This window comes from Rhinopithecus roxellana, chromosome 11 (genome assembly GCF_007565055.1).
Source record: "Rhinopithecus roxellana isolate Shanxi Qingling chromosome 11, ASM756505v1, whole genome shotgun sequence".
In the NCBI taxonomy this organism is placed as follows: domain Eukaryota; kingdom Metazoa; phylum Chordata; class Mammalia; order Primates; family Cercopithecidae; genus Rhinopithecus; species Rhinopithecus roxellana.
In genome coordinates, this window is record NC_044559.1 from 49666510 (window position 1) to 49689351 (window position 22842).

Consider the following 22842-nt stretch of genomic DNA (forward strand, 5'->3'; position numbering starts at 1 on the left):
AGAAAGCGTGTTTTAACAGTTTCAATTCAAAATTAAATATGACCTCAGTGTTTTAAAATACAATTATATTAACTGTCCATTTAATAGTTGCTGAGGATTTTTTTGGCCACTGATGGATAGTCAATATACTTGTCTGAGATTAAATTCAGTATTCTCAACTCTGCTAACCAGCTAACGTATTCCAGCTGCAGCAATCAACAGGAAAAACAAGGGCTTTCTATGAAGTGAGCTGGAGAAAGTTGTTCCCAGATAAAATTGCCATGCTATCTTATAAGCTGTGCTTTTCTTTTAAAAACTCCACTGTGTTTGATAATAGGGAACTATCTATTATTTATTTAGAACTGTACAAACCAATTTACAAGACAGGTAATTTAGTGGCAGAATTATTTATTAATGAGTCCAGTATACAAGTTAATGGGACTGAGCCCCGTGGAGGTCAGTCCTCATATAATCCATGCCTTTTGGAAAAAAGCATTGTCTTCAGAACATTAGTTATTATTGTTAAATTTAAATTATGATATCCTCTCTTGCTGAGACAAAAAATAATTTGTTCTGAATTGCATGGTGACAGAGTTATCCTGTAAGCTGCCTGGAGATGAATTGTGCCCATTAGGGGTAGGTACGTCTTAGCCCTGTTAGCACCAAAAGTATTATTTCTCATTGCATGGGCTCACAGGAGAAAGCAAGCCTGTTCCTTAATAGAGACGACAAATCAGAAACCGCTGCCTGCCTGGGAGATGGAACAGTCGTGTGGGCGAGGAGCCCAGAGGGCGGGCATGGCTTCCCAAGCCCTGGCACAGCCTGCAGACCTACCTCATCAGGTACTCTGCGTCTGGGGTACTCTGCCCTCTGCACATCCAGTGGATGGGGGAGGGGCGGGCTGTTCCGTGTGACAGCATGTGGGCTTGTCATGACTAGGAGTGACCACTGGCTTCCATTTCCCAGGAGTGGCTTTGTCCTTGTGATCTTACAGTATGTTTCTAGTAGATGAGAAGGCATGCCTACAGTCAGCCCCCATGACTGGACATGGGGGCCATCCAGTCCCCAAGGACAGACTGTGGGCCTCAGGCTACCTCATTCTGAGTCACCTGCCCATGGGAACTATCAGCACTTTTGGAGTCTCACCTCTTTTATTTTTATTTTTTGAGATGGAGTCTCGTTCTTGTCGTCCAGGCTGCAGTGCAGTGGCATGATGTCGGCTCACTACAACCTCCACCTCCTGGGTTCAAGTGATTCTCCTGCCTTAGACAGAGAAGGGCTGCCTACAGACCAAGACAGAGAAGGCATGCTGGTGTCTGCTGTTGTGTCACGGGGGGAGGCAAGGTTTTCCTCACTGGGACCTCTTCACTCCCCCTTTATTAATGACCCCCTGGCTCCTCCTCCAAAGGCCCAGAAGCCTAGAGGAGAAATGAGGGTACAGCATAGATGCCTTAGTGGAACGAGTGGAGCTGCTAGAACTCAACAGACTATTTATAGTTACAGCATGAAGGTAGCACTTGAAGGATTTGCTGCTTCATTTCATTTTTCTCATTGCATCTCATCATGAAGTCGATTGCCTTATGTCGGGGGTAGAGAATGGAGCAGACGCAGAGGAGAACCCACCAAGTTCTATGTCTGCAAACCTGCAGCATTTCCGGGTTCTGACTGCAGAGTCCTATCAAAGTCAGCGAAATTGGAAGTGATGCCCGTTTCCTGGGCTTTCACAAACTTTGTTATTCTGCAGTCTACTCCAACATCCAAGAAGGCAGAGAAATGTGGCTCTCACTGTTGAGAAAATCTTTGTGAGTTTTTCTTCCCCCTGGGTAATGGTTTTTAGCAAATTATTCATTGGAAAAACGAAATCTGAAACGTAGGTGTTTTTCAGTGCACGTGCTACAGAGGAACCTCGGCACCCTTGTGTCTTGCTTACCCATTTGCTCAGTGGGCAGGGATTGAGCACCGGGAATGTGCTGGGTAGGACCCCAGGGCTGGAGGCAGAGTCGGGACCAGCCCCAGCATGGTGCGTGGCTGTTTGTCCCGGGGCTCACTGGAACAGCCCTCCTGGGGAGCCTTCTGTTGGACTTCTTTATGCAGCCCAGTCCACACCTCACCTGCGCGTTTGTCAGGCCATTGAGTTCAGTGCTGGGGCCTGAATCATTCCGGGCCTTGCTTCTGAAGGGTTGACAGTAGGGGACACGGCAGGCTGGGGGCATTCTGGGACCCAGGCCTCCTGCCTGTGTGGGATACTGATGTGTGTTGTGTGGACAGGTCACTGATGTGTTTCAATGTAAATCTGACCTTCCTTTAAGAGCAACTGGGCAGCTGTCTAGGAGCTTGAGCCTCTATGATATGGACACCTAGTGTGTCTTTCTGGAAGCTTCTAGAGTGTAAGAGAAAGTAGGTTGGATACTCACATTCCCATTGTCTTTGAATAATGGAACAGTGGGCCTGGATTATCATCCTGTGGATTGGGGAAGAGATCATAGAGATCATAGAAGTCACCTTAAAGTAAAAGAGAATAAATCCAAATGCTATTCTATGTACACTATATGCCATCAAGTACAGAGCATGTGGGCATGTGGACTTGTCATGATGAGGAAACTGGCTTCCATTTCAAAGAGGAGAGCCAGAGTCCTCCAAATCCATGGAGATGCTCCAGTCTGAAGTCTTTGGAGTCAGGCTTTCATTCCATTCCTGGGTCTTCCCTTATGAGTTTGGTAAGTTGTTATTACATAACCTCGGGACCTCAGTTTCCTGTTTTAGAAATAGAGATAATAGTACCTCCCCCAAGGGTCTTTGGAAGGAATAAGTAGAACAGCTTGTAATGGCATGCCTGGCATGTGTTAGGCACTCAGTGAACAGCAGCTGTGCAGTATTGTGCGAGAGCTTACCTGGAGCTGTTTTCCTAGAGTGCATTGATCCTCAACCGTGTTCATGTAGCCCTGCCCAAGGTGCCATATTGTGTAATGGAGATGTGACATCGAGGCGCCATGTCGCCTGGGACTTCTGGAGTCAGCCGCCTGGCCTGTGGCTGACCTTGGCTGTGTTCCTGAGAGAGTGGGGTATGAAATTGCATGACACAGTCGGTCATCTTGTGCCCGTCTCATCTATTCTTCTGATGGTTCAGTTCTTCTCTGCCCCTAAATTCTTATGTCCCAGAGCAGACTCTTGGTTGAGACGCAGGTGCTTTTCTCAGGTGTCCTTGGAAAACTCCAGTGACACCAAGCAGTCAGTAGCCTGTAGTGACCACCTGCACTGTCGTCCTCTCTTGTGGACGTGGACATTGACTCTCCATGTCTGGCCTGTGCAGGAAGGAGTGAGTCCTCTCTCTCTCTCTCCAGAGCCTGCAGGGGCACCCACCCTCAGCTGGGCAGGGCAAGGCCAGGACAGAGGCTTTGAGGGCATCCAAAGAGGAAACTGCAAGGTGTGCAGTTTGGCCCAGCAGAGAGAGACCAGAATGCAGAGGGTGCTCAGGGCAGGCGGCTGCTGCTCTGGGCTGTGTGTGTCGTAGCGTTAGCACAGCAGACACGAGCGGTTGACCAGATGCCCCATTAGAGGCCCATGTCCAGGCATGCAGTGTTGATCTCTGTGTATAGATTGATGTGGCTTCTTCTCAAGGTCTGGGGAAGATAAATGTTGAATAATGCACAGTTGCCTAGCCTCAAAGATCCTTTGAGAAATAGCTACCCTGTGCAAGTTTCAACCATTTGTTTAGACTAATGGAATGACTCTAAAAGTTTATATCTTTACAGATGTACAAGCGCTTTATATTTATAAGAAACTAGTTTAAGCTGGGAAAGAAGAATGTGCCTCTCGTGTGTGTGTAAAACATTAGAAAGCAGCTCTATTCACTGCCGTGGTGGTGGAAGGCACGTGCAACACAGACATAAGGCTATTTGAACTCTTTATTTGCCACATTTACAATATTAATAATAGCGTTTCTAGAAGTTGTCACATCAAGTAAAAGATCTTCATTCCAGGCTGTCTTTGGGGGCCAAATTGAGACTGGATGCATGCATTTAATAAATTGTAGTCTCACGTAGTCATTTTTGTAAATAATTAGTTTCAGTGAAAGAATAAGTTAGCATATTGTATGCATCTAATGTTGCAAATGTACATACAGCAAACTTTGCTATTAATCAACAGTCAAGCACCGCAAGTGGGGTCTCATACATAATGAATTGTGCTTAAGCCTCATGGGCTTCTTGATAGAAAAATAAAAGAAAACACAAGTGCAGTAAGCTTTTGAATAAAATTTAACTAGATTGCTCTGCATCCTGTAATTGTTTTGGAATCTTTAGGGACCTGATCATTCATCTATAGTTTTGGGGTGTTTTTATCTTCATCTGTCAAATAGTAGAGACTTCTAATGATATGTTAAAATGTTGATAAAATACAATTTTCCTTTTAATGATTTGAACATTTGGGGGAAAGTAAATAGGCTTTTTAAGGCTTTCTGGTCCTGCCAGGTATACTATTTAGGTTGTCTTTTTAAAATATTTTTGTTATTTAATGCATTTTTAAGAATTATTTTTAAAAAGAAAACTATGTATTGTTCCTATGGGGAAGAGTTGAAAATTTACATAAAGTTTCCTCTGTATTTTTGGTGGGTGTTTTAAAATGCTATAGTAAATACCTCTGTGGTATTGTTTAGGATCTGACGTTAATTTGAGCCCTACATATTGAGGGCATAGGATGCCCGTTAAAAATTGGTATCCAGTTTTAGCAAGATACCTGTGGCCACCCAGAAAGTAACTTGGAACCTAACTTAATTTTAAATGGTCTCTTTCTCCTCCTCCCATTATTGATGGCGGCACATGAACCCTTTGGTGGCCTATGATAGGATCATAAACATAGGATTCATTTTGGGATAGGGTTGAAGGCATAAAAGCAAGGAATGAGATTTATGTCCATCTTTATTATGAACCACACAGTAAAAGTGCAGTAAAGATTTGCTGACTTGACAGCCAGAGCTCCTCACAGCCCTCCTGCAAGCACTCATGGAACACTGCCTGCTCCAGGAAGACCTCCTGTTTTCTTCTGCACTAGAAATGGGCTGTGCTCATCACTTACTTCCCTGTCTTATATGATGTCCTTTTGTACAGAATGCATCTTTAAAATAGGCCCTACAACCAAACACGTAACAGTCAATCAGTAGACTCACCTCACCTGTGATGAGTGGGAGGCCCTCTTGTACCAGAAAGTTAAAAAAAAAAAAAAATACATTACTCATACCTGTCGTTGTTTATTACATAAACTTAAGTGTATTGTTGATGTTTCGTGCGTGTTTATTCACTTTTTCCTTTCACAGTTGAACACATCTTGTTCTTGGGGGGTGCATGAGAAATCAGTGGGGTAGCACGTGAATCACTGAGGACGGCCCACGGTGTGCAGTCAGTGCCATTGTCATCATCGTCATTAGCAACGGCTGCTCAAGACCAGTGAGGCCGCGGTTGTATCTGTCATGAACCCACTGGCGTGCCATTTGTTTTTTATCTTTGCCGCAGTTGCACTGTTGAGATCCACGTTTCCTACTAAACATCAGCATTTTTAATTTTTCCTGTTTCTAGTCAGTTTCCTAAAATAACTATAGAATATTCAAATAATTGCATGCACTTTGTCAAACGTACATGGTCATAGTGCCCAAACAGTTGCTGGCCACCAGGCAGAGCCACGGAGCAGTCACTGCCATGTTCCTTCCCAGCCGCCTCGGGGCCTCCATGAAACATCGGGGCCATTGGAAGGCGGAAGTGCTGTTTCTGATGTTGACCCGTGTGTTTGACCTTCACCTTCTCTTCCTGCGCAGTCGGCTGTCAACTCCAGAGGAAGAGACAGCCCTGAGTCACTATTCTAACCACTAACCGCATGCATTTCAGATCCTCGGTAAATGCTTGAATGAAATTAAGCCACTGCATTTGTCTGAAATATAGAGTCAAAAGGTTTTATTCAGCCTCCTGTTTAAAATAAAATAATCTTTATTGAGAGCAGGTAGCATAGTTTATTTCTTTTCTTCAATCTTACCCCTGAAAGAAAACATCTGAGCTTTAGCAGGAAGCTATAATTGAATGCAGGACAAATCCATCAAACACAAGACACTCTGCTAGAGATCTTCTAAATGGGACATAATTGTGTATTTACCAGTGATATTTAGCAAAAGTCTCCATGTAGCATGGATAATCTTTGGCTGAAGGCATGTTCCTACATAAGCCCCGGAGTCTGCTGCTCTGCCCTTGAGTCCTGAAGGTTCTGGAAGCCAGAGGAGGTGGGTGCTCGCTAGCTGGGCTTGGGAAATGTTGCTCGTCACCTGAGCATCGAAAGTGCTGTGTGTGGCGAGGCCACTAAAAGCTTTTCAGGTACCCACGGGTTTCCGTGCAGCCTTCTTCAAAGCCTCGTGGAAGCCTTGTATCCAAGCTCGGCACCTTGCCACATTCCAGAGGAACTCAGAGGAACAACTGCCTTTGGAACAAACTCCTTGGGTGACCCTCCAAGATCGTCTGATAGCATTCCCAAACCATAAGATGAAAACGTCCTTGGAGAGAGAGAGGGGGGGTGTTTGGGTCGCAGGAGAGGCAGAGGGTACACAGCACACTCCGTCTGTAGTGTCCTGTGGTCAGCCCGATGGAGCCTCAGATGTGAGTAACTTATGAAGGACTCTTGGCCGATTTTCTTATATCAAATAGGATTCAAGCCAAATACATCATGTGTTAATCTGGGGAGTAGAATTCATTCAAAAATGGACATTGAGTGATTCTCTACTGCCAGTGGAATCTTAAGGCACCCAAAAATCTGAATACTCAAATCTCCCAGCTGGCTGGTCGAGTTTTAGAGCATTGAGCACTCTAAACTGGGCAGAGCCTGGAAGCTGTGGTACCAGGAACACACTCTTTCTGCTTTCTGTTTTCCTCGTGCTGAGCTGGGCTGATATCAAGACTCCTGGGGCACTTGCTTCCTCTACCCTTTGTCTGTGGCCAGGCGGGATTCCCACACGGTCAAAGGAAGCCCATGTCCAGCAAGGGCCATGTGCCTTCCATTTCTCTCATCTCCCCCAGCTCCGCTGTGCCTCAGGTGGGCCACTGCCACTGTTCCTTCATGTTCTTGATAATATCAGTGTCTTGAAAGGAAGCTTCATGCAGGTAGGGAGGACTCTTCTCCCTGGAATAGCTCCTATGCCCATATGTTATAAGTTTGTGCTGAAACGTTCTGACCACCTTTCTGTGCCCTGTTTTGGGTTGAAGGGAAGGAGATTTCAATCAAATCTGCAAGGCAGTTCATCACTGGGACATTGTTTTTCCAAGCCGGGGAAGGCGAATGGGTTGGGGCAGCTTCCCACAGGTGGCAACTCCGGGAGAAGATCACCGGGGCCTTCTAGTCTGCTGAGGCTCTGGGAGCTTCCACCCAGGGCAGGTCAATGTCGTCCGGTTTGATTTTACGGAACCCCTGGCATTGCCAACAGTTGTGTTTTTCTTAAAGAAATCCTTGAGCCAGGCCCACGTGGCTCTGGCTTTGCTGTGTTAAGGTGCCCGACGCCCTGTTGTCCCATGTACATATGCCCAGCAGAGCTGGGCGTCTTTTTCACCCACCAGCCACCATCTTCTCATGCCAAGTCAAAGGAAGTGAAAGTCATGATATTTGCCTCGGGATTATTCTGTGGGTGACACATGATGTCCTGGGGCGGCCTGGGGGAGGTGTGACTCTGATGTGCTCTGAGCGTTTCCCCACCCATGCTGGGAGAGGGTCTTGTCTCCTGCAGGGTTCAAGGGATGGGACAGGAAGGGGCTGAGGTGCCAGGTGAGAGTCTCCGGCTGGCGTCTTGAGCTGGAGTCTGTGGCAGCACCTGGAGCTGCAGGATTTGGGCTCCCGAGCAGAGGTGCTCCCCTGGTGAGGATGGGGCGGACCACAGGGCCGGCATTTCAGTGGTGGGTGAGCTGCAGGTCCCCTGGGGAAGACTGGGACGTGGGATTTCTATGAGCGTGGGCTGCAGAGCCCGTAATTATTGGCATTTCAGGGTTCGCCAGCGGGGAAGCCCGAGGAACTCCCCCGTGATAAGTGCTGCCGTGAGAGAGGCCGTCACCCCCAGCTCTTCCAGGGCCGAGCGCGGCGGGATGGAGGAGAGGGCAGGGCAGGAGAATAAATTTCATTTTACTGTAGAAATGGAAATGTGTGTCATGGCTTTAAAAATCTGGTTTTATGTGTGTGTTTAATGCCATTCATTTTAAATGTAGTATCATAAATCCTTGCTTCAGAATCAAAGCTGTTTAATTACATTTCACCCATGAATAGTTACCTAATGCCAATAGAGAAAGAGTTAAAAAAGAGAACTACAGAGTAAATCGGAGGTTGGGATCTTTAGCACAAGCATAAAAAATCAATTTAAGATGAATTTTACTACTATAAAAATTCTTTGAATATCCTTTTAAGAGTGGGAAATGCTAGGAAAGCCAGCTCACATTTCCATTCCCTCAGCAGCATGAGAGAAGGATGCCCGCGTGGGCAGAGCCTTGCAGTGCCAGAGCGCACCCCATTTTGCTCAGGGGTGCTGAGGAAGGAATCCTAACTCTGGAGTCTCAGCAGTCGCTGGGGGCACAGAAGCTCCCAGCTCTTGTGGTAGAATGCCCCCTCTCCCACAGCATACCCTTGCTTCCCTGAGAGACCCCATCTGCAGGGTGAGATGGCCAGCCAGACCCCTCTAGTTCTGGAGCCTAACCCTGACCTTGAGGTGCTTGCTTTGCCAACCGGTCCCACATCCCAGTCTTCCTCGGGGGCCCTGCAACTCACCCACCACTGAAATGGCAGCCCCTGTGCTCCACCCCATCCTCGCTGGGGGAGCACCTTTTTTTGGGAGCCCAAATTCTGCAGCCCCAGGTGCCACCACGGACGCCAGCTCACGACGTCAGCGGAGGTAATGCAGGAGAAAAGACCCTCACCCAGCGCCTCAGCCCCTTCCTGTCCCATCCCTCAAACCCTGCAGGAGACGTTGGCTGAGCTCTTGCTGCAGAAGGTGCCAGGCTCAGGTGGCTTGATCAGGGGTCTTGTTTCCCCAGTGGAAGGTCAGGGTACGTGGGCCCCATCACGCTTGCTCTTCCTGTCTGGACAATGGTGGTTGACAGCTCTTTGTCACTCAGGAGGGAGCTGGGGCTAACCCTCCCTGCACGCTGCTTCCACCCCTCTGTTCTGCCGCCTTCCCCGGGGATCAGGACAGCAAAGCACATTACATATTTCTCCATCTTTCTTCTTAGATATCATCAGTACCCTGTTTATTCAGTTAGCAAGGAGCAGAGCATTAATCGAATGGCTGAAGATGTGTCTCTGAAATTGAATAATATTTAAGCCAAGCAGAAGTTCTCCTTTCCATGGCCAGACCTCACTAAGCGGGAAGCAAATCGGGGCAGTGAGAAGACAGCACTTCCATGCCCCAAGGAAACATCTGAGAGAGGCCATTTGGTTGCCCTGCTCAGCAAGCTGGTTCTCTGCCTGCAGAGTGAGCCCGGTTTCCCCTGGGACCTCTTTGTGACAGGGGCTGATAAGGGTTTCCAGGCAGTGGCTTGGGCTGTGGAGACCTCAGCCTGTGGATTGAGGGTACTGGGCTGAACGAGGGCCCTGTCTGCGTGAGTTCCCTTGGGCAGGGGTCTGGATAAGGTGGCAGCTTAGAGAAGGCCAGGGCCCGTTCTGTCTGGCCGCAGTGTTCATGGGGTCAGCCATGAACTTTAGCCGGCTCTGCTGGGCTTAGTTCTCAGGCCCAACTGCTGGTCTCAGTTGTCCGTGGCTGCCGGTCATCCTAGTGAGCTTCCTTCTTTTTCCCTTCATTCTCTGGCTCGTTCCCTAACGTTGTCAATATCTGCGTGCTTGGAAACCTCTGACCACCCTCCTGTTCCACTGTGAAAAACAGTGTACGGGGACCCCTATGTGCATCTCACCCGAAGAGGTCCATTTTTAGAAAGACCCGAGGATCTCGGCAGAGACTTTTACACCCACAAAACACTGCAGCCTGGAGACCCAGCCTCCAGGACAGGACAGCCTGTGAGACTGGCCCGAGGTCTTCCATCGCTGCCCCTGCTGTCGGATGACATGCACATTAGGACCTCAAAGCGAAGTAACCCTGGACACACCCTTCACTGGGTCTCTTTCCCCCACTTCTCCCCCAGCAATGGAAGGAAAGCACAACTCCACACGAAAATAACAACACAGGTGCAGCTCTGTGCCTCCCCGTAGCTTCTCCCTGCCGCCCCATGGGCTTGGCCGTGGTGTCACCACACACTGTAGGTGTCGCAGACGCAGGCCCACGGCCGTGTGTGCCCCTCGGCGTGTCTGCTGTCTTCTGGGAAGATGGAAATGCCATCACAGGCATTTACTCAGGCAGAAGCTCTGGAACTTGAGATCCCAGCTTCTCCGTTTTTAATTGTCTCTTGTTAAAATGTGAGTATCCCAGATGGAATGCAAAAGAGGTTCCTGCTGCTGAGGCCCTGGTTTCTTTTCTGAGTGGAAGTGCCAGGGTGTTTCCGCCCACAGTACACTTCAAGCCAAAGTAATTTGTATCATCTTTAACACAAGCCCAGTACACGAAAGGCTGTGTTTGTTTAACTAGACGTGTAAGCTATGGTTATCTTTATTTCCAGTTTAACTGAACAAGAGAGTAAACCTTTTTAACTATAAGGAAGGTGTTCGGCTTCCTTTTATCTCTTGCCTCATTATGTACTTTTGACTTTATTCAGATTTGTACAAGCTTGGTTTTTACCTCACAGGAAAAGCAAGAACTAATCGCTCCAGAGATCATCTGAGCTCTTCGTGTGAAGGTGTTTTAAGAAGTTGTGACTGCATCTTCTTTTCTAAAACAGCCTCCAATTCTGTGATACAAAGTGAAATGCCGGTTGTTTGCAGCTCTGGGGCTGTGGTCCTCCTGGACGCCAGCAATAGCAACAGGCCCCATCCACATGGAGCTGGGAAGACAGGTCCCCTTCTGCATGGGGCCAGGGAGACAGGCCCTCTTTCGTACAAGGCCAGGGAGACCAGTGGAATCCGCACGGGGCCAGGGCGACACCCCCATCCACACAGGGCCGGGCAGACAGGCGGAATCCACACAGGGCTGGGAAGACAGGTCCCCTTCTGCATGGGGCCAGGGAGACAGTCCCTCTTTCGTACAAGGCCAGGGAGACCGGCAGAATCCGCACGGGGCCAGAGCGACACCCCCATCCACACAGGGCCAGCAGACAGGCCGAATCCACACAGGGCTGGGGTTGGAGCTGAGAGTCATCCCTGACCCCAGCTTCGTGGTCCTCCTCCACCTCTTCCCTGCACCATGGCCATGCTCTTCCTGCTGCAGCCCTGCTTTGGGGCAGCTATGGTGCCTTCTGCCTCTGGCCAGGGGCCTGCAGCCCCCACCAGTCGCACTGTGGGCCCCATTTATAGGACAAAGTGCCCTGCGCACCCTGACACGCACAGCCCTTGTCCACCTTTCTGCGAGTCTTGGTCCCCAAGGCCTTCACTCTGTGTCTGTGTTCACACTGTCTGTCCTATGCCCAGGATGGCTCTGTTGCCTCCTCTCCATGGACCAGCCATGTCCACCCTTGTGTGGACAGTCGGGACGGTGCTTTTGGCTGCATCGGCCACCTGTGCTGGGCTGCACGTCCAGGCAAATGCAGCCTTCATTGGGAGCCTCCCAGAGCAGCATGTGTGTGTCAAGGAGAATCATTTTGTAGATCTCAGCGCACACCCCCTAAAGCAGCCCAGGAAGGAAGGGTGAAGGGCCCGTGGGAGCTGTGCGTCCACAGCCTCCACAGTGCAGTGATGCTTCCCACCTTTTCACAGAAGCCTGAGGAGCAGCACTGTCTGTGAAAGGAAACTAGAAAACTCCCGCGCTCCAAGCCTGGGAAGTCCCGGGGAAGCGTGCCGTTTGTCTAGGGCCTTGAGAAGCAGGGAAGGAAGGAAGGGAGTCACCTGAAGAAAACGGACCCTGTGCCAGGGCTTCCCAGTGGGGTTCCACAGCACTTGAAATCACAGTAGGTTGTGTCATGCACTGCACAGCCCCGGGTGGCAGTGGGAGACCTCCCCTTCGGGGCCGTGTCCTCAGTCTGTGGAACACAGCCCCAGAACATCCACCCCTGCTGGGGATGGGGAATCCTTTCCGTTAGGGGCCACCAGGTCGAAGCCACAGAAGAATGAACACCCCAAACAGAAGCAGCCACAAAACAGTCTAAAGCGACTCTAAGAGGTACAGGTTCAAACCACAGGAGGCCGAAGGGAGGAGAGTGGCCAGAAGGAACTGAGAAGGCCGCGTGGTGGCTCACGCCTTGAATCCCAGCAGTTTGGGAGGCTCAGGCAGGCGGATCACCTGAGGTCGGGAGTTCGACACCAGCCTGGCCAAGATGATGAAGCCAACATGGAGAAACCCCATCTCTAGTGAAAATGCAAAAAATTAGCTGGCTTGGCAGGCTCCTGTAATCCCAGCTACTAGGGAGGCTGAGGCAGGAGAATCACTTGAACCCGGGACGTGAAGGTTGCAGTGAGCTGAGATTGAGCCATTGCACTCCAGCCTTGGCAACAAGACCAAAATTCCATCTCAAAATTTAAAAAAAAAAAAACAAAAAGAAAAAAAACAGGAAGATTTGAGAAAGAACCGAGTAGACACAGGCACGTGAGGCACACGGCTGCCCCCGAGAGAACAGACTCGCTGAATGAAGGAAACACAGACTAGGCCCTCTGGAGCATGGGAATCAGGGGACTGAAAGTGAACCCTGAGGACTCCCCTGAACACAGCACACAGCTATGGAGGAAGCAGGACGCGTGGTTGTGGCCTTGTGTTGTTGGACTCGGGGTGGGGTGGGCTGTGTGGTGCAGTCTAATGACTGTGTTGATGTTTCTGGAAACGTTTCGATAGTGAGTGCTTGATGATTTAGGTGCAGCCGTGCCGTCTGTAAGTCTTACGAAGGAACACTGTCACTTGGGTTGCTTTGCGCTGTGATGCAGACTCAGAGCACATGTCCTGGGAGGCCTGAAGGTGGAGAGTGGGTGCGGGGCCTTGGTGCGTCCTTGCCTCACCGGTCCCCCTCTCTACTGCACAGCTAGTTGGGACGCGCGTGCCCGTGAAGCAGCTGCAGGTGTTTGCCCGTTTAGATGCAATAGGTTTTTGCTTTTCCAATGTGTGGAGGCAGGGCCCAGAGGTTTACCAAGCCCCTGTTCTCACTTTTGCAGTGCCATGGAGGTCCCAGCCCCTGCTGAGGTTCTCGGAGGTCCAGAGCCCCTGATGCAGTGCACAGCCTGGCTGAATGCCTATTTCCACCAGCCCGAGGCTATCGAAGAGCTCCCCGTGCCGGCTCTTCACCATCCCGTTTTCCAGCAAGGTCAGTAACTAAGCCATCTGCGGTGGTTCCTTTGGGGAGCTTGACTTATTAATGATCGCTGACATCACATTTCATTTTATTGAGTATACCAGCTTGGTATTTTTAAATCAGCTAAACAGAGACAGCGTTTGGCCGAGCTGGAGGGACAGGGGTTCGCCGCCTCCACCCACTCCGACGCTTGTGTTAGTTTTGGCACAGGGTCGCATAATTCTTGGCAAAGGCAATAAAAATGATGCATGCAGATTGACTCTTGACTCTCTGCTGGCTGAAAGGTTTAAATAGGAACACATCTGAATGGCAGTAAATTTTTCAATAAGCTTATTGTGAACTTCAACTATCTGCTTGCCAACAGCACAGAAAACGAAATTTGTGCGTGGACATTTAGCCACTTCCATACCCTCTGTTTGTGACGCTTACATCATAGCAGGTAGCAGCGTTGGAGCTTCTCAGATAAGTTTTGCATTTAATTTCTCAAACATACCAGAGTTAGAGATATTCTTTCTTAAGGGATAGCTTGAGAACTTACCTGTACATAGCCTGTTTAAGGCTTGTGATAACCTAAAACATTTCCCAGATATTTCTTTTACAGCTTGTGTTTGGCTCTGCTCAATACAGAAATTAATTATAGCAACTAAAATCATTCCAGACATATGCCAGAAATTTATTCTGCATAGTGAGTTTTTCATAATCATTTTTGTATAAGTGAATGTATATTCATATATGATGTATATAAGGAGTTGTACACTTATATATCCTTAAAGGGAAAGATTACCTTGAGATTTTACATGTGGTGAATTTAAAGCAATTTGGAATTTCAGATCGGATTTGCTGGGTAAGCTTAACAGTATTCTAATTGCTGCAGTACTTCTCAGCACAACACAAACTTGAAAATGGAGAGACTTTTCCAGGGGAAGCAGGTAGAGAAACCCCTGAAGGTTGGGCTAATACCTGAGTTCACTTACGAAGTCAGACAGGCAAACAGATGAAGTCCTGAGCACGTTTTGTGCATAATGAACTGAAACTGTGCAGCTATAATGAACCAGGCGCCTTGCTGTCCTCTGAATCATGTGGAACTATCTCCAGAAGGGTTCAGTAGGGATCTCTAGGATGGGCGGGCAGGAAGCTAGAGTGGGTGGGCCTTTACATGGAACCACAAACATCCACGAAACCTCTCATCATCTGTGCCCACCAATGGGCCGCCGCCAGGAAAATGGCACTACCAAAGCCTCCTGGGCCGCCACCAGCTACAGACCCACCTCTCCCCAGCACCACAAGCCTGTGAGCCAAGCAGACGGTGTGGGGGACCTTGCTTGCTGTACCCCTGACGAGCCGGGCACAGGGCAGGATGTTGCTGCATTGCCCAAGGAAGTCAGAGATTGGTTTTGTTTATTAAAGTTGGGGCTTGGGGATCTTAGAGTGGTGAACTCTTCTCTGTACGATCTCTGTTTGGGGGTTCACCCGCCAGGAGGAGCAAGACTGAAGAGCTGCCCAGGAGGCTTTTTTTTCTCCTTAAGCCTGTCAAATACGTGAGCTGAAGTGTAAGGTCTCAGGACAGAAAAGTTCTCTTATAAAACCAGGGCAGGAGGTATCCGCATAATCGTATGGAGGCTGGGAGAACGAGCCTGCAAACCCCTGAAGTTTACCTAAGGTTTATTGTGCAACTTTATGAAAAACGTAGAGGCAAAAGTTCCATGAAAATTGTTAGTTTTCTCCAAGTCGTATGGTGGTCCTGGCCATGGAGCTAGACCCTGCTGGCCTGGTCTCACCAGGGTCCAGAGAGTGATGTGCACTCGGGCAGGCCAGGAAGAAGCGGAGGAGGAGGAGGCCTCTGCAGCTGCTGACAGGAACTCCGGGACGGGGTGGCCAGCAAGGGGGGAGGCACTAGAAATAATCAGACACTCTCCAAACCACCCCTGCAAGCACTGAACCCCCTCTGAGCCTTTCCCCCCTCACTTCTGCCCATGGCAGTATTTGCTGCTCCTAGAGCCGACAACGGCAGGCGGGCCCTTGGGGCTCCTCAGTCAAGTCCCTAGTGCTTAAGCAGAGTTGGGATCGGCCACACCTACCCTTGCCTCCCTGGCTTTCGGCCCACGCCAGGCCAGGCTGCTTCCTGGGCTGGCAGGTCATGATAGCTCTTGGTGACCAGGAATACCTCAAAGTAGCCACTAGGATACTGGTAAAGGCTGTCTGGCTCCCTCATGGCCCTGCCCCTCTTGGAAAGCCCTACAGTGTGGGTGGATACCTCTAGCTGGGACGAGGTCCACTCCAGCAAAGTTTTGGGGTGGGAGTGTGACAGCCTCTCACGTCCTTCTCTCCTGGTACTCTAGGAACTCTGAGGCTGGCTGCAGACCAGGGTGCTGAGCTCAGGGCCTTCTCTCGAGGGTGGGGGCTGGAGTCCCTTGGGCCAGGCCTGCCTGCGGATGGTTAGTGGTTGCTATGGGGGCTGGGATTCCCCACCACAGCATGTGCAAGCCAGGTTTTTAACATTTAGCTCAATCGTTTACTCCTGGGCAGGGGCCGGGTGTACAGATTTTACTGTTTGAAGAAGGGGAGGTGGATGGTGGATGGTTGCTAACAGGGAGTTAATTGGTTCTCCCAGATGTGGATACGCCCCTTTCTGTCCGGCATGAGTTTGGTTTGCTCTCTGTCCAGTTTGTATCTCGTAACATCAGTGAAATCAACAGTGAGGGGAGTAGGTCTTTTAGAGGAAAAGTCTTTTGACATCTCAGAGCCCCCTGGAAGCTGTGGAGTAACAGAAATCAACCTGCTTTGCAGACTGAGAGGAATGGGTCCATTGTAACATGGAATGAATGTTTCCTTGACCAATTCCCTTTTCTGTACATTTTAATTTTTGTGTACGTTTAACATACTTTGCATATCATTTTTCACCATATTCTCCGTTCTGAGATTGAGACCAGGTTTATCTATTTCAGCCTGGTTTCCCTACGCCAACATTTTAAAAAATGTGATTGTATTTGAGCTCATCCTTGAGTTCCAGCACATTGACCCTTTCTTCCTGAAGGCCTGACTGGTAAAACTTCTGACCGCACAGTACCCAGCCTTCATCGCTTCCTCAGGCCCGTCCTGCCACGGAAAGAGCCTCTCCCGCACACCACCTCTTCGCAGCACCACCTCGCCTTCCAGGATTCCTCTCTGGAATGAACATGCTGTTCTTGATTTGCTTTTTAAGGCTAACCACAAAAATATGCATTACATTGAACCGTATGAAATTGCTGTTTTTGAGGTTAAAACTTACCAAATACTAGAAATCTCAGATGGTTCAACTTCTTATCTTGGGGAATTTCCAAAGACAGGTTAGTAACTAGGTAGCTGTTGGGGTATTTCTGCCTAGGGACAGTGAAGCTGTGTTTCCCGACCCGGTGTCCGGAGGTCTCCGGGGCTGCCTCATTGTGAGGCCGGGACAGGTGGGATTTCCCAGTGGGAGGGCGCTGAGGCCCTGGAAGGAAACCTCATTGTTCTGCTGAAGGGATTAAGAGGAAAGCCGAGCTGTCCAGTGAAGCGTATCCTAATTTCTGGTTCAAGTGTTGTTTTAGTCAGGTCATTTCCTAAAATAAAATTAGTCAAAGTTTTCTTGGTTTTGGGTTTTTTGGCTTTTTTGGTTTGCTATTCTGGTTTTTTTTAAGTGTTAACAAAATCCATTTTCTAGCTACTGTGTGACTGAGACCCAGCGTCTTGTTGCACAGCGTAGCTTTTTAAGGAGGTCATTTTTCCCCATAAGCCTCTCACAGGGTCAGTTTTGTATTTATTTCTCATTCATTTTTCCTTAAGAAATACTTAGTTAATGAAGCCATTATTTTTGAAATGCATTTTTACTTTTTTCTTTTATAATGAAATATCATTTAAACTTTTCTCTGAACACCCTCTGATTTCTTAGTGTTTATTTTTGAAAATGTTTAGCTTCTTTATATAATATGCCTCCTGGAGAAGCCGTAGAGGTCAGCGGGCAGCGCAGTTACAACAAGAAATCCTTTCTACCTTAGTTTGCCAAAAGCAGCTTTTTACAATGAGTTCAAGAAAAGCAGACCTGTGGAAGGCGAGGATGGACTTTCAGATACAGAACCTATCTGGGCACGTCCTCAGGTCCCTGAGCCCTCCCACCCGTGGAGACCCTGCTGGCGGGTGTGGCTGACCCCAGGCTGCTGAGGGAGGGCCTGAGGCCAGGGCCTTTCTGCTCCTGCCGAGGCGGGACCAAGCCTTGGGGCTGCCCATGCAAGACTGGGAGGCCCAGCTGGGACCCCAGCCTTCTCACAGATGAAGGCGTTCAACAGATGAGTTCTGAGTTTTCTTTGTAAAGTGACTGCAATGTTCCCTTTTAAATGAAATATTTAACACTTTAATAATTCCTTCGTCACAGCTATTGGCTTATAGCTATGAAATCCAGTTGCATGACAGCAGTAAAATCTCCGTTTTTTAACACCTGCTGGTAGAAGTTTTTGTAACTTGTATTACAGAGCCTCAGAAAGGATTCATATTTCGTATTTTTGTGTCTCCATCGATTTCCTCATTTCAAAAGGGCCTCTAACAAAAGCCCCGCCCCAGAGTTAAGGGAAAGACCCTTCCGGGTGAATTCATTGAGGTTCCCACCGTGTCCTGGAAGACGGGCCCTCTCTGCTGGTGCTTCCAGTGGGGACCACGTGGGTCCTGGAAGGTGCATGTCCCAGGAGAGGATGACGAGGGAGGAGAGGAGAAGAGAATGGCATCATTATTTGGGTCCTCACCAGAGCCAGCCCTTTAAGATTAGAAATCCTTCTTGAAGAGCCAAGCAAAGGCTCATCCAGCCCCCACAACCCCATTCTGCTGCCTTCTCACATCCAGGAAAGAGCACATCCCTGATGGGCATCCAAGCAGGTGGCCTCCCCTGGAAAGGGGCACTTCAGCCCTCCTCACCCAGAGGCCCTAGGGCCCGTTTGGGTGTTCTTAAAATGTACCTCATAAGTCGTGATCCAGCCTGAGTTTTTCTGCAGAGGCGCTGCAGCCAAGAGGGGATGTCTTTGTCGTGGCTTCCACATAGATCACGACAGCACACAGGCCTTCTCCTTTCAGCACTTTGTACTGATATTTTCCCTGAACTTAAAAAAAGAAATTACCAATCGAAAGAGAAGAGAATAGCTAAAATAGGAGATGCATTTGCAGCCACCTCTGGGCGGCCACCGCTGTTCCCCTTGATTTTAAACAAGGGCTCATAAATATTGTTGACCTTGCTGAGATATTACCTGGTGGAGCTGGAGGGTTTGTAAACCTTCTTCCGATGCCCGTTTATTGATTAGAACAAGCTAACAACACTGCACTTAAGTGGAAAAAACAGCTGATGAAAATGTAATTCTTTCGGCCTTAGAGCTGCTGTGCTCCTTTCCTGGACAGCAAATGTGGAAATCAAGATCTGTGGCCTTCTGGAACCTTCACCAGGAAATGTGAAAAGAAGAAGAATCCATCCGCAGTGGAGAGTGGATGGCAGGCCCACGATTTCCAGGTGGCCAGTAGGATTGTCCGATGTCTGGAATGAGTACCAGGGACCGCCACCAGGAACGCGTCATTTCTACCACGGAGAGGAAAGCCTAGTGCATTTCTGTGGTTCAGACACTTGACACAAAGAGAAGCTGGAATGTTTAAAAGCAAAACTAGGGCAGGGATCAGTGAAAGTGCAGGATGTGTGCAAAACAAGGGTAGAGTGAGCGCTGGCGGGGATGGAGGTGGTGAGGGGTCTTCTGCGCTGGGGACACTTACTTATACCAGCCCTGCCCCAAGGAACCCATCCCCTGTGGGTCCAGAAGACCAGATACCTGCTGATGTCCTCCCTTTCAGAGCTGTCTGGAGGTGCCACTGGTTCCCAGGGTCTCATCTGCCAGCACACGGCCTGGCTTTCATGGGAAGTCCCCATTGATGCGATTCCCTTCCCAGTGAGTGGGCTCCCGTCACCCGTTCTGGCTTATTTGAATACCTGCATCACCTCCAGCCCCTCAGCGGAACAAGAGTGTCAGATAATCCAGAATGCTGTTGAGGGCTGCTCCAGGTTGGGGGCTCACAGCCCCAGCATCCAAAAGTCTCATTTCAGCAGGGTCTCGTGTCCGCAGAGTCCCTAGGCACCCCGAGCTCTCCTGGTTTGCCCAGGCTCTGCCTGCATGGGCTGGCCCCGTGGACTGCCTGGCCAGGCCAGCCCAGTAACAGCGGAACACGTCACTCTCAGCTCCTGAGCTTGCCTGACCAGCTACACTCTGGCATATTGGTGAATTTCATGGACCAAAGAACCTGAAGTTCAGATTGTGTATTAGTTCATTGTTTCATATTTTATTATGCAGTTTCCTACCTAGCAATTGTCATGAGTGCTTTCTTGCTCTTTATCTTATGAACAACATCTTGGGCTAGGAGAGAGTTTTTAAAGTTTCAACGATGATTCCTTCAAGCACATCCCTCTTTCAAGTTACTCTTAAATCTCAGTTCATTCAATGGGGTTGGGGGAGTATATATCAGAATCCTCTAGAAATTTCATTTGTAATATTCTACCTACACATTTTTATACTTCTGGCCGGGCGTGGAGGCTCACGCCTGTAATCCCAGCACTTTGGGAGGCCGAGGCGGGCAGATCACGAGTCAGGAGATCAAGATCATCCTGGCTAACATGGTGAAACCCCATCTCTACTAAATATACAAAAATTAGCCAGGCACGGTGGCGGGCGCCTATAGTCCCAGCTACACGGGAGGCTGAGGCAGGAGAATGGCGTGAACCCAGGAGGCGGAGCTTGCAGTGAGTGGAGATCGCGCCACTGCACTCCAGCCTGGGAGACAGAGCGAGACTCCATCTCAAAAAAAAAAATTTTATACTTCTTATCCCTCCTCGAGATACACTAAAACCTTAGCATGGGCACACACATACGCATACCCTGTTTCTGAGAATTACTGTTCTAAAGGAATTTATCAAAATGGAGGTAGCTCTTATGAATGCTTTTGCTGTGTGCTTTACCCTCTACTAAGTCTAACATTCCTAATTTAATAGCTATTTTTGTTTGAGACTTAAAAATGGTGCCCATTGAAGGAATGTTTTGCTGTTGAGGAAATGCCTGCCCCTCTCCTAGGAAAGGGGAGCTCGGCTCCTGGTCCACTGGCAGTGGCTGGAACAGAACCATGACCTGCTGACTCCCAGGAAATTCATGGTGTCCCTGTGCAGAGCCCTCTGACTCATCAGCGATCCCACAATGTCTGTAGCAGAAGCATAGTTAGGTGAGAGTTCATCCTGAACGTAAGAGGTGTTTGGGTCCTTAGTTCCCTGAGGTTTCCATGAGTCGGAGGAAAGGAAGCAGCCCTCACACAGAGTGATTTACCAAGCCTAAGAGGAAACCAAAAGGACTGTTTGAAAGTCAGCCATGTTCACACCTTGTTGGACGTAACTAGGGTCTCTACTACAATAAGCAGGATTTGTAATATTTAAAATTATTATTAGTGCTGCTTTTATGGGAAAATATTCGCATTAAAATATAACTTAACTCTGGTGAAGTAATTAAACAGTAAATCAGTGATGGCTTCTGTTAAAAATTAAGTCACCGTAATTACATGAACACCTTTAGAAGGATTGTCTGCAGTGTCCTGGCGTTGGCCTTGAATGGACTCCTCAAAAAGTAGAAGTAACCAGGTTTCTGCCTATGAGGAAATGTAAATTGCATCATTGCTGCCTTTAATAAACTTGCATTTAAAATAGGCTTTGAAAAATAGGAATTTTCTCTCTGTTTTAAAGTAAAAAACACACTTTTCACTTAAATATGTTTCTAAATTTCTGTTTCCACTGTAGTCATTAGCTGGACTTGTGCTACTCCAAAAGAGAGTGTTTACCCTCATATCTTTTGTCATCATAAAATGCACATTCATATTTTACAGGTAATGTTAGTGCATTTGAAATAATTCTAGCAATAATAAGTAGAATTGTCTCCACTACCTGTGGTTATAGAGAAAATGATATTTTAATAACGTGTGCATAGAATTGGACTACGTTATCAATATGTTAAATATGTAAATATCAGTATAAAATTAATAGTGATAATGCCGAAAAACTATTGCAGGAGCCAAAAGTATAATAACTATGATTTAAGGTAAATGCTTTCACACATATGGTTTTTGCCTGCAATCCTTATGTTCAGGCTGACTCGGAATGTAAGATTCATGAGTCTCTGTCCCTCTTTCGATGTTGTTTCTGGTGTCAGAATGGAAAAAGCAAATATTTACATAGAGGGAACTCCTTTCTCCTGTTGGAGGTATGCAGCCGTCGGTGTAGCTTCCGAGGCCGCGTGGAGATGGGAACATCCTCAAGGCAGAGCAGACTTCCTGGAGGCTCAGCTGGGACGTCTCCAGCTCTGTAGCACGTTTTAATTCCATACAAGAAGTTATTCCCAAAGAAGTAAATTGAAGAACGAAATCGAGGAAACGAAAGTCCTGTTTTGAAAGCTCTTAAACACTTGACTCAGTTAAGTTTGGATCAGGCTTTCTCTGCCCTTCCAAATATTCAGGTTAAGTATTGGCAACGTCCAGGAAGCAGCGCTCTGGAGAACCCACCCTCTCTGCCAGCATAAATATGTACAGCGTAGCCGTTACTATGACAACTACTTTTTTTTCTTGAGTACTGTTGTTAATTGTTGCACAAACACATATTGTGTAAGAAAGGGGACTTGGCCATAGTCTTCCACGTGTGGGTAGGTGTGCCCACACTGTCTGCTTTTTAAAAAAATGCTCCGTGATCCCCCGCCTGCCAAGCAAACTGATTTTCTCTTCAGCCCTTCCTTACTTAGATGGTTTTAGTAAGACCTAGCAACTGAGCTCAAGAGACACGTCAGGACTTACTGCTTGCCCAAGACATATACTTTTCATAGAAAATTCGCGTCTCTTCCTCTTTTCAGAATAAAATATGCAAGAACCAACAGAAATGGCACATCCCCCCGCTTTTTCCCAAGAATTGGGCCTTTGATGTTCAAGAGCAGCTAATATTAAAGGCTCTCCCTAGAAGGCTGTAGAAACTGTACCTATTTATGACAAATGTAAAACAGCACAAATCTAGCTGAATATGATGGTATCATTAGTTTGTGAATCGCATCCTTGAAAATAACTGTGGAGGAGCCAAATCGGTTTAAAAGAAGATAACAAAATGGTTTAAGCTACTTAGGTTGAATGCCAATTATATTTTAATATTCAACTGAGCATATTTTACTAAGAAAAAAGGCCGCGTTGACGCATGCATAACTCATTGGCAGCGTCGGCCAGCTGTGCCGCTCCACTCTCCGAATCACTTTGTGCATTTTAGTAGCATGGTAATTTAGTAGAGGACTACCTGAGTGATGGCATTTTCAATGAGCAGGTAATCTACAGAGAATTTTTATATGGTTATGAGTTCTGTGCTTCAGCCCGGCAACACAAAAATACATCAAGACCAATTACGGTATCAACTTTCAGTGTGATACCCTTGCCACGGAAGTGCATGTATTTCTGCCCCAGGCATTTCAAATTGCATCTAATTTGAAATCTTTGGGGT

At 48.1% G+C, this 22842-nt stretch overlaps 1 protein-coding gene across 4 annotated transcripts in view; it reads left to right on the forward strand.

Annotated features, from left to right (window-relative positions):
• Positions 1-22842, forward strand: part of MGMT (O-6-methylguanine-DNA methyltransferase) — a 294387-nt gene that overhangs the window by 230757 nt on the left and 40788 nt on the right. For all 4 annotated transcript variants that reach the window (XM_030940954.1, XM_030940953.1, XM_030940955.1 and 1 more), the window contains one exon: positions 13165-13313. In XM_030940954.1, the coding sequence (XP_030796814.1) occupies positions 13165-13313 (149 nt within the window). The remainder of the gene's footprint in view (positions 1-13164; positions 13314-22842) is intronic.